Source organism: Pyrus communis, chromosome 16 (assembly GCF_963583255.1).
Source record: "Pyrus communis chromosome 16, drPyrComm1.1, whole genome shotgun sequence".
Taxonomy (NCBI): Eukaryota; Viridiplantae; Streptophyta; class Magnoliopsida; order Rosales; family Rosaceae; genus Pyrus; species Pyrus communis.
Genome location: NC_084818.1, coordinates 8,049,511 through 8,061,601, shown reverse-complemented (window position 1 = coordinate 8,061,601; position 12,091 = coordinate 8,049,511). Strand labels below are relative to the sequence as shown.

Below are 12,091 nucleotides of genomic sequence, written 5' to 3'. Positions count from 1 at the left end.
AGGAAGATTTAGCAAATCAAAAAACGCTCCCATACTTTATCAGTATCACTGTTTTAAAAAACTAGTTTCTAGACTCGCTTAGGCGGTTTTTTGAACCGGGCTATAAAGAAAACGTCTTTGTCTAGCGGGAGTGGGCAATAAACTCGTCTAGATGTTTAGAGCAATTCCACCGTGGGTTATTGTCCGACGAACTGGCTCTCAAACAGGGCTAGAGAGCCCGAGTGGGGAGGTCCAGCATGTGCTGGCGATGGAGCCCGAGCGGGCCCAAGGGAGAGGCCCGGCAGGAATTGCCAGCCCAAGAGCCTGAGGACTGTGTGACGTGTGCCTAATGTGAGGCATCGGTGATGCGCCGACCTTGACATCTCCCCGTCCTCCTTCGACATGTTGGTTCAACTCATCCCCTTTCTTCTGAACACCAATTTGTGTATCCCTCTCACCCCTTACCTTCCCAAATCTCAACATCTCTCACAGTACACCCTAATCCCAGAAAACCCACTTCAGCTTTGAACTTAATTACACAAACCCAACAGCAACAACAAGAACTTCTTATCAATTTCACTCTGTGAAATTGGACTTTTTCGTTGATGGGGTGGGTTGTGGCCTCATTGGATGGATGGATGTGGATACGTGTGCTGGGGCAACCTCAGGTAGACGAGAGTTTGATGTCGAAATTTGTTGAGCATTTTGGTCAAGCAGCTGCAGAGAAAGATGCGGAAGAGAGGGAGCGAGAGAGAAAAGGATGTAAAATGTTTCATTAGTTTTACTTGGTTTAGGGTGATTAAAGAGTTAGAAGCAAATAAAAAATAATTTTTATATCAAATTTGAACTAATTCATGTGATTATGAGTCTTCTACATGCGTCTAGAGTCTTCTCCAACATCAAGAATAATTTTTTTATAAAAAAAATAAAATAAAATTCTCTTTAGTAAAAAAAATGCAAGACTAAAATTTCTTAAAATAATTAACATATAAAATAATTAGTTAAAATAATGACACGTGATGGAACGAGTATGATTAAAAATCTTATCGGAAATCCATTACCAATAATTGTCTTTTTGGATTTTATGAGAAGTGGCGCAACGACAACGATTAAAATCTTATCCGATATTACAAATAAAATTATTTTGTAAATAAAAAATACTAATATTTTATTGTCTATTGCCAGGGTTATTGAAGTACAACGGTGGAGATGCAAAAGACGATTGCTGTTCACTAAGGTATCGTTTGGTATGCAGACGGGACAGGACAGAACGGAATGGGACGGGATAGGACGGAACGAAACGGAGCGGGAGCAAAGATGCCCTCGGATGGAAACAAGGAGGAAGAAGAAGGAGACGGAGAGGTTATAATTTCGTGTTCCACGAATGTGGAACGAGTCGTTCCAGGGGGGTGAGGTGGAACGAAAATTCACCCAAATCTCGTCCCGTGGAACAGCTCGTTCCACCCATTTAAGGCCCACCAAACGTGGGACGGAACGCCTTGTCCCATTCTGTTCCGTCCCGTCCCACGTACCAAACGGTACCTAAGAGCAGTTACTGTTTACGAGATGGATAACATAGTATATTGCCTGGGGGGAAGGTTCCCACACTGGAACTACTCATAAGAGGCCCTTGGGGTGTTGTGTTGGGCGATTGGATTTTTTTTTAGAAAAATTAAAGAAAAAAGTTTGAAAACTTTGAGTTTTAATTAAAATGATAAAAATGTGTTGTAAGTGGATTATCAGAGTAATGTGAGTGACATTTTAGAGTAAAAATATTATTTTTCATTAAAATGAATAGTACTGAGACTGTTTCGTAAAATTTTTTTTTTTTTTTTTTTCTTTTCTGAAAAACAGTTCAAAACCAAAACGACAACGTTTTGAATAGGTAAAACTGAGACTCGTTTGCCTTCTTCTCACTTCAGTCACTTCGCGTTGGGCACAAAAAACAGAGCAGCGCTGCACGCAGACGTGCGGCACCACCGTCGTCCTCTTCGGTCTCTTTTCCCACCTTCAGCGACGTCCCTTATGAAAAATCAGAGCAGCGCCTCTTCCGTCTCTTCTCCGACCTTCAGCGACGTCCCTCTTCGGTTTCTTCTCACAACAAATTTGTAAATTTAAGGTTAGGATTTCTCACCTACATTGAAGAAATTTCATCACCAGCATCAACGTATACTTGTTAATTAAAGAGTGAGATAGGAGAGAGGAGACCAGCATCGTATACCTTCCTCAATTTTTTGATTTAATTCAATATTTGGGCCACTTCACAGGGAAAGATCTATTAGGTTCTCAGTTTATATGCTTATTCGGTCATTAATTCATAGATTTATTTTATATAAGTATTTACTTTTCAACTGAGGCTAGCATGTTCTGATAATCTGCCTCATTTTTTTTCTTGTTTGCATGACAAATTTCTGATAATCTGTTGTGTTTGTACTTAATTGTTTGGTATGCTTGTTTTATTGTTTAGGGTCTTTAGATATTAAAGCTGAAGAATGAGTACTAGTGCTAGTAAGAAAGATTTTGCTTGGCAATGGACAAAAGATGTTGATCCGGTGTCCAGATATTTCTATTGTGTCTATTGTAATCAGAAATGCACGGGCTCAATTACTAGATTCAAACATCATTTGGGTGGCATAAGTTCGGGAGGAATGGCTATTTGTAAAAAAGTCCCACCAAATGTCAAGGAACAATGCATTGCTAATATTAAAGGAATTAAACAAAGAAAGAAAGTTAGTAATGAATTGTGTCGTGGTGTCGAAGAAGAAAGTGAGAGTATGGACATGGGAGTGAACACAACGGCATACTATGGAAATAGCTCTCGAGGGAGTGGGAGTGGGAACGAGAGTGTTCCAGCTTCACAACACAGTTCAACTCTACCACCTAGGTCAAAGGGAGATAGGTATGTTTCTTTAGAAGCTCATCGAGCTATATTGAATACACCTTTCAAAAAAGAGGAAAGGAAACAAGTGTGCCGAAAACTTGCGCAATGGTTTTACACTAGTGCCATTCCATTTAATGCGGCAAACTCAGATTATTATTTTCAAGCAATGAAAGCGGTCTCCGACTTTGGTCCCGGTTTTGAAGCTCCTACAAGCCATGAGTATAGGACTTGGATGCTTAAAGAAGAAGTTGATGATGTACAGAGAAAGATGCAAGATCATGTAAAAGCTTGGAAGAGATATGGATGCACCATTATGTTGGATGGATGGTCAGATGGTAAAAGTATGTGTCTAATTAACTTTCTTATCAATAGCCCTCAAGGTACATGGTTTTTGAAATCGGTTGATGCATCGGCCTCCATTAAAAATGAAGATTTGTTATATGGCTACTTGGATGATGTTATACAAGAAATTGGGGAGGAGAATGTAGTTCAAGTCATATCCGATAATGCTTCCAACTACAAGAATGCGAGGGCAAAACTTATGGAGAGAAAAGAGAAGTTGTGGTGGACTCAATGTGCGGCTCACTGCATTGATTTGACGCTAAAGGATATTGCTAAGATGAAATGGTTTGATGACACACTTAAACATGCCAAGTGTGTAACGAAGTATCTTTATGAGCATCAATGGGTACTCGCTTTGATGAGAAAGTACACCAACAATACAGAAATTCTTCGTCTAGCGGTCACTAGGTTTGCCACTTCTTTTCTTACACTTCAAATCTTACAAAAGCAAAAGGAGAATCTTGTTGCTTTGTTTTCCTCCCAAGAATGGTCTGAAAGTACCTATGCAAAATCCCGTGAAGCAAAGTTGGCTAAGTATTATGTGATACATGATCATGAGTTTTGGGGTAGAGTTTCCTTTTGCATTAGAGGTGTTCTTCCACTTGTTTGTGTCTTGAGAGAGGTTGACTCGGAAGAGAGACATGCCATGGGATTTATATATGAGTTGATAGATGTCGTAAAAGAGAAAATTGCTAACAATCTTAACAAAGTGGAGAAAAAGTATATGCCAATTTGGAAAAAGATAGATCATAGATGGAACGATCAACTTCACCAACCACTATATGCTGCGGGCTATTACTTGAATCCACAATTTCGGTATGAAGATAATTTCTCAAATACTGAAGAAATAAGAAAAGGGTTGTTTGCTTGCATGGATAGGATGCTTGGAAATTCCAAAGAACGTGAAGATGCGGATATCCAATTGGATTTATATGATCGTAGATTTGGTGATTTTGCGGATCCTATGGCAATGAAAACTAGGAAAAGGCGAACACCTTGTAAGAACTAAGAAGTCAATTCTTAACATATTATTATGTTAGCCTTTAAATAAAGTTCAAAGTTTAAACTTACTTGATTAATGTGGTTTGTTAACTTTGGTTTCTTTTAGTGGGTTGGTGGCAGCGTTTTGGGAATCGAACACCTGAGTTGATGATGTTTGCCATCCGTGTTCTTGGCCTTACTTGTAGTGCATCGGGATGTGAGAGGAATTGGAGCACATTCCAAATGGTACGCAAATAATTATTTTTTATTTTTTATATGTCATGTTGCTTAAGAGGATTAGACTTGAACAAATGAAATGAATCATTAAGTTCTTTAATTTTTTTTGTAGATTCATAAAAAAAAGAGGAATGGACTTGAACACAAAAGGCTAAATGCTTTAGCATATGTGAAGTATAATTTGGCTTTAAGCGAGCGAAGTCTTAAAAGAAGTGGGAGGTGTGATCCAATTGTTGTAGAAGAAATTGACTCGGATGATGAATGGATAACGGAACGAGAAGATCCCGTTCTTCCCCAAGATCCTAGATGGCTTGAAGATGAGTCATTGTTCAATGCGGAGGCCGTAAGGAATGTGCCACTCCCGATTTATGAAGATAACCCACAAGTTCGAGACCCTAGAGAGCCTTCTCCTCCTCCTCAAGAGCCTTCTCCTCCTCCTCGTGAGCCTACTCCTCTCCGTGAACTTACTCCGCCCCATGAGCCAACTCAACCTCGAGTTCTTATTACCTACAAAAGAAAACGCATTAATGAGGAAACCTCGTGTCAAAGAAACACAATTTTGAAGGATAAGTCAGAAGATTCTTTTGAAGACTATTTGACACACCTTTCAAGTTCAACTAGACTTGGCAATGAAGAAGATGACATTACCTTTGATTTGGATGAAGAGGATTTGAGTGAATAATTTATTTGTTCGTATTTTTCTGAGTCAAACTTGTTTGTGACTTTTGCACTTTTGAATGACAATAGATATTTGTTTTACAAAGTTTTATACTTTATATAATCATATAATATAATTTTAGGTACCGTGAGGTGGCCTCGAGGCTATCCATAAACGCCTTACCTTCTCCTTTGCCTTTTAAAACGTTGATTTGTACCTAGATGGATGGATATAGACTACAGTATTAGCAGTTTAGTACTGTAACTATATCTGGATCCACGTTATTTTGTAACTATATTTCGTGATCTGTTTTCAAAGTTTTAATTATATATGTAGTGGAAGGCGGGGAATCAAGGAACTTTTGGCAGCATATCTTGACCCAAATCTGCAGAGAGAAGATATTCCAACTGGTGTATCCTTCGCTTCAGAGAGAAGACATTTTGAGGTCCTATCCGAGCTTTATCCGAAGATTGGCTGTTGTGGTACTGGAACAACAGAAGTGGGGATATCCTGTAACAAAAAGTCAGTCCGTTGACATGTACAGATGCATCTAAATATGTCTACTGGTGCTCGTTCACTTCACGGAAAGAGCTTGTAGAGTCATTTCTTCTCGGATTCTTCGAAGCTACATAAACAGTTTCTTTTGAGGCTACCACGCTCTATTGGTTTAATTCGTATGTGTTAATTTCTTAATACCCGACATATGTGAATACTTCAAGAAGCTATAAATGTAGAATTTCTTGTTGCTCTTCTTCTATAATCTGTTTGATTTCCATGTTGCATATATAAAAAAGAACAAATTCATCATAAATACTAATTGCAAAATATAAACTCAGTAACATGCGATGAGCTGCTGAATTCGAAATTTTAAATGGTACTAACTATAAGACCTCCTGCATGAGTAGCTGTCCCGAAAAACTTAGCCATCCCCGCAGCGCAGCTGCCTGCAGGCTGGAGCTGGTTGCAGAGTTTTGTTACTTCAAACGATCCCAGTATCGCGACACCCTTTATTTGCAACGTCGAAGCCCTGCAGGAATTCATCCAAAGCAACGTTGTACCGTATTGAGCGGTGTTTATGACGACATCAAGTAGTGAATCCGGCTAGTTTGCTTAAAGAAAATTAATGCTTGGATTGTCAAGTTTCAACTTAGCTGGTCTGGGGATGATGTTGAAATCGAGCTCTTTTTACAAAATCAAACGATGTCAAGAGAAGAAGGATTCAAAAGTGAACCCTCGGAGAATGTAGAGGTAACGACTCTTAACCATTGTAACTACAATCTCGTATGTGATAACATATAGTGATACCTATCTCAAGGTTTGCGAGATGTGTGTGTGCCTGCGAGTGTGTGTCTATGAGAGAGATCACTTGATAAACAAATAAAGACACCTTTTGTGACTTTAGATTATTAAAGATTTTGTTGATCTGTACAAGATCCACTACAATGCAGATAACATATAGGCAATAATATGATGTTCTCTATTATCTCTTGCCGTCGCACCCCCTCCCTCCCCCTCTATAATTTTTTATTTAAATAGGCCTACAACAATTAGACAGTATTTTTGATAAAGTGATATATTTATACCAAGGGAGAGAAAATAAAGCGGTTACGAATTTGTTATTTTTGAATACGAACTTAAGACATCTTAAGACCTTTTTGACGGCTTACTTGAGTTTTAATTACATATCGGAGAATGATTTCAATAAGTTAGTAGGTTGGTCTTGGTTCAGGACATGTAAGTCTCAAATACGTATTTTGTTCATATTCTTGGTCTTTTCAAAATATTTATACGATGGATCAATGAGCGGATGGGCTTGTTTCATATTTGGGCATCTTGCCTTGCATCCCAAGATATCGTTGACATGGCAAGTAACAGAAAACCAACTAACTCTGACTGTATTTATTATCTTAACCAACCTCTCCCAATCCTAATTACCAAAACCACCTCGCAACAGAATGTTGAAGATTCTGCAAATTAACAAAATCTAGGGGCAAAATTCAAAACTTATATATAATTTTCCTCCCACCAATTGGAGTTCAAAATCCCCAAAATAACCTCATCTTCTTACCATTTTTTATTATATAAGTAAATGAAAGCAGAGCAGTACACAGTCACAGAGAGTCTCATGCATCGTCGTCTTCCTCCCAAAGCATCGACCTTTCACAAGAATTAGTTCGGCAGAAACCCTATTTCCCAGAAATCCAAACAACCCACTTCCATTCTTCAAGATTTCGTCTTTGTCTTCTCCAATGGCGACTTCGTCGTCTTCTTCCTCCAACCAAGATAGCCAACAAAAGGTCCAATTCCCGTTGGACTCCGCCGCGTACGAAAACCTCCAAGAAATCGGATCTGGCGACAAGGTCGTCGTCTACAAGGCCGTCTGCGTCCCCATGAACTCTGCAATCGTTGCAATCAAGTCCGTCGACCTCAATCAATCCACGGCCGATTTCGAGAGTAAGCTACACGACACCAAGAATCTGTCTCTTTCCCACCCCAACATTCTCGGCGACCACTGCTCCTTCACCACCACCGACCTCAACACCGCCGAGCGCCGTCTTTGGGTGGTCATGCCGTTCATGACCTTCGGTTCTCTGCAATCCGTAATAATCGCCCCTTCTGCTTTCCCGAAAGGATTACCAGAGCCCTGCATTGCAGTCGTCCTGAAAGAGACGCTAAACGCCATGTCGTATCTCCATGGCCACGGATGCTTCCACGGCGACATCAAGCCCGGAAACATCTTGGTTGACTCTGATGGGTCCGTTAAGCTTGCACATTTCGGGGTCTCTGCTTCTTTCTACGACGCCGATTTTTCAACTGGGGCAAACGATACTTCTACAAGGCTGTACTGGGTTGCGCCCGGCGGAGGTGGGTGCAAGGCGGATATCTGGGCATTTGGGATCACGGCGCTGGAATTGGCTGTGGGCGGCCCTCCCCTGTCTGGCTTGCCGCTGTTATCAGGGAATCAAATTCTGAAGATCAAGAACAGGTTTTGCCTTGCGGATTACGAAAACATCATCAAAGATTTCCGGAACCAGAAATACTCTGCGGCTTTCAAGGACTTGGTGGGTTCTTGCCTTGATCGGGACCCGGAGAAGAGGCCGGCGGCAGAGGCGCTGCTGAAGCACCCGTTTTTCCACGACTGCGGAGGCAAGGATTATCTGGTGGGGACTGTGCTTCCGCATTTGGAGAGCGTCGAGGAGAGATTCAAGAAAAGAAACAGGGGTTTGGGTGACTTGTTGGGCAAGGTAAACTATGGAGAACTAAAGGGTGAGGATATGGGGTTTAGCGGATGGAATTTCAACGTGGACGACTTTGTTTTCAACCCGGCTTTTTTGGCTGGGCCGTCTTCTACTTCCAGCTCTAGGTTTTATGGCAGCGGCAAATTCCGGCTGTCCAGATTTGTAATGAGGTTGGCAAAGCAATTACAGACTGTGAAGATGACTATTGGTCAGTTGAATAAAGCAGTTGGGGTGAGGATGCCGAAAAATGTAGAGATTTGGATGCTGATGAATGCGCTGGACAAAGAGAAGGAAGATCTTATGCAGTTGCAGATTAAGTTGAGGGAGTTTGTTTTGGACCCGATTTATCCGGCTGGGTGGTCTTCTCCTCCCAGCCCTCCAACTGAGTCTTCTGACGGTGGCAAAGCTGGGCTGGTGGTGTTGCTGGTGGAATTGCTGGTGGAATTGCTGGGAATTGCAAGAAATTTGGAAAAGCAGATGGAGAAGGTGATGACAATTATTCGTCTGTTGGGAGGAGCAGGGGAGGTTGAGAAGCTGGAGAATCAGTTGGCGTCTGAGTTCACAACATGTAAGCTGTTTCAGGTAGCGTTGAAGCTGATCAAGCTAAAGTTGGACCCTGATGGAAGAGATTATTAAGATTTCTCCAGGAAATTGCATTTGCAGAGAGTTTGCTTTTTGAAAAAATTGGTCGACTTTTTGGATGCTTTTTTCATGGCTTAGGAGAGAGAGAAATGAGTTTTAGAGCATTCGTTTTCATGTATGAGATATGCTATAAAGTGTTTAGACTCTGATTACATCATTTGGAATTTGTCATTTGTAAAGAAGCAAAGAATTAATGATCATCCGATGTTGGATTCATAGTTACTATAATTTTCTTCCCATATCTCTTTTGCTAACATTGCGAGAGAGAGAGAGAGAGAGAGGTGATACAAATTTTATCGCTTCAAAAGGGTGGTGGGTGGGTGTAGCTCAACTAGTTAAGAGCATTTACCTCTAGACTACGATCACTGAAACTTCAGTCATATATAGTTCTCCTTCTCCATACGGTTTGATAAAAAAAAAAAAAAAAAAAAGGCCTCCGTATGGGAGCCATCAAGAATCACAGAGCCAATTTACGACAATTTGAGACGTGCTTAGTCATAGCTCTTTACTTTTTGGCCCAAGCCATGACGAGAGGGAAGCCCATCGAAGATATGATCACAATCTGAAGATCACAGTAAAAAGTTGTCAGGGAGCTCTATCTCTGCCCGCGCAATTAGAACGCTTCAAAGAGTACACTGCGAAACCGAAGGGGACTGTTGAAGAAAAGAGAACAAGAAAAATTATAACCAACAGTCTATTTCTAGTTTCAGCAAGCAGCAGTCCCGCGCAATTGGAACGCTTCAAAGAGTACACTGTGAAACCGAAAGTGACTGTTGAAGAAAAGAGAACAAGAAAAATTATAGCCAACAGTGTATTTCTAGTTTCAGCAAGCAGCAGTGACATTTTGAGGTCCTATCCGAGCTTTATCCGGAAATTTCAGTATGATTTTCCTTCATATGCTGCTCTTCTGGTCAGATCGGCCGCTACATTCGTCAAAGTAAACTTAATCAAATGAAATATCATCAGTACTATAGTGTGACACACACTCTGATTTTTATACATAAGTTTTGAAGTTGTATTTTGCAGGATCTATATAGCCTCGGAGCGATTGGTGTTTTCAGTGCTGTAGCGATTGGTTGCATGGTTTTGTTTTCAGCTTAGTGGGGGTTTAATACTCATTTCGTTTTCAGCTTTTAGCTCTCATAGTTTTGTTTGCTAATTGCTATATTAACTTCAGGATTCGAAGTTACAAAGATTGGCTGTTGTGGTACTGGAACAAATGCAATCCGATGGGATGTACAAATGCATCTAAATATATATGTCTACTGCGATTCAGTTCGTTTCACGGAAAGAGCTCGTAGAATCATTGCTTCTCAGATTCTTCGAAAATACTTACACAGTTTCTTTCGAGGCTACCACTAATCGACGCTCGATTGGTTTAATTCATAAACGCATATAAAAAGATGGAAGTGGACGCATCTAAACATGTTTCAGTTAAAAGTAGAATTTCTTGTTGCTCTTCTTATATAATCATTTTGATTTCCATGTTGCATATATAAAAAAAGAACAAGTTCTACGAAATAGAAACTCAGTAACATGCGATGAGCTGTTGAATCCGAAACTTTATATTGAACTAACTTAGCCTTCCCCGCAGCGCAGGTGCCTGCAGGCTGGAGCTGGTTGCAGAGTTCTGTTACTTCAAATAATTCCAGTATCGCGACACCCTTTATTCGCAACTTTGAAGCCCTGCAGGAATTCATCAAAGCAACGTTGTACCGTACTGAGCGGTGTTTATGGCGACACCAAGTAGTGAATTGTAGATGTGGATACACGGTACACCAGTTTTGAATACAGCTAGTTTGCTTAATGAAAATGAATTCTTGGATTGTCAAAGTTTCAACTTAGCTGGTTTGGAAATAAAGTTGAAATCAAGCTCTTTCTACAAAATCAAATGCTGTCAAGAGAAGAAAGATTCAACCATGAACACTCGACGAATGTAGGGGTGACGACTCTTAACCATTGTAACTACAATCTCGTGATACTTTTCTCGAGGAATTTGCAAGATGTGTGTGTGTGTGTGTCTGTGAAAGAGAGGACTTATTAAACAAATAAAGATATTTTTTGTGACTTTAGATTAGTATGGATTTTGTTGATCTGCAGAAGATCCACTACAATTCACATATCATATAGGCAATAAAATTAGGGAATTGTTATTGGCACTCCAAAAATCTCATTTTGCACTTCAAACTTTCTATAATTAGTACGAAAATGACACTTATGAGAAGTGTAGAATGAGATTTTTAGAGTGTTAATAATAGTTCCCTAAAATTAAAAGGTAAAAAAAATATTTTCTATTGTCTCTTCCGACCGCACCCTATCTCTCTCCCACCAAATATATAGACAAATTTGCAAATCATATGATTTGTCCCCCATAGGAAATAAATACATTAATCAACACTTTAATAATAATTCAATCATCAATCACCATGTCGTAAATTTTACAAAAACCTGAGTTAAAATTTTTATCTTTCTAACATTACCAACAAAGAATAATGCTAGATAAACCAATTTATTTAGACCAAATTTGAACTATATGATGATGCGTCGCTTATTTTATTGAGGGCTACTTGATTTTTATTTACATATTGAAGATTGATTTCAATCGGTTAGTAGATCGGTCTTGGTATTGGACTTGCAGATCTCAAATACGTATTTTGTTCATATTCTTGTAGTCTTTTCAAGATATTTATACAGTTTGATTAACAATCAGATGATGGGCATGTCTCATATTCGGGCATTATGCCTTGCATCCCAAGATATCGTTGACATGGAAAATAACAGAAAACCAACTTACTCTAACTGTATTATATTCTTAACCAACCTCTCCCAACCCTAATTACCAAAACAACCTCGCAACAGAATGTTGATGATTCTGCTAATTAACAAAATCTAGGGGCAAAAATTAAAACTTAAATATAATTTTCCTCCCACCAATTGGAGTATAAAATCCCCAAAATAACCTCATCTTCTTACCATTTTTTTATTATATAAGTAAATAAAAGCAGAGCAGCACAAAGTCACACAGAGTCTCATGCATCGTCGTCTTCCTCCCAAAGCATCAACCTTTCACAAGAATTAGTTCTGCGAAACCCTACATTCATCTTCTCCATCAACACCCATTTCACAGAAATC

The 12,091-nt window shown here is 39.7% G+C and overlaps 2 protein-coding genes across 2 annotated transcripts; both read left to right on the top strand.

Annotated features, from left to right (window-relative positions):
* Positions 1–1,916: 1,916 nt before the first annotated feature.
* On the top strand, positions 1,917–5,199 carry LOC137720944 (uncharacterized). Its single transcript, XM_068460069.1, has 4 exons — positions 1,917–2,098; positions 2,447–4,200; positions 4,311–4,429; positions 4,533–5,199. Exons 2-4 carry the CDS (start codon positions 2,472–2,474, stop codon positions 5,100–5,102), a joined length of 2,418 nt encoding a protein of 805 aa, XP_068316170.1. The 5' UTR covers positions 1,917–2,098; positions 2,447–2,471; the 3' UTR covers positions 5,103–5,199.
* Positions 5,200–7,327: 2,128 nt separating this feature from the next.
* LOC137721449 (serine/threonine-protein kinase BLUS1-like) lies at positions 7,328–9,181 on the top strand. The gene has a single exon (XM_068460546.1). The coding sequence runs from the start codon at positions 7,328–7,330 to the stop codon at positions 8,951–8,953; it is 1,626 nt and encodes a 541-aa protein (XP_068316647.1). The 3' UTR covers positions 8,954–9,181.
* Positions 9,182–12,091: the final 2,910 nt, after the last annotated feature.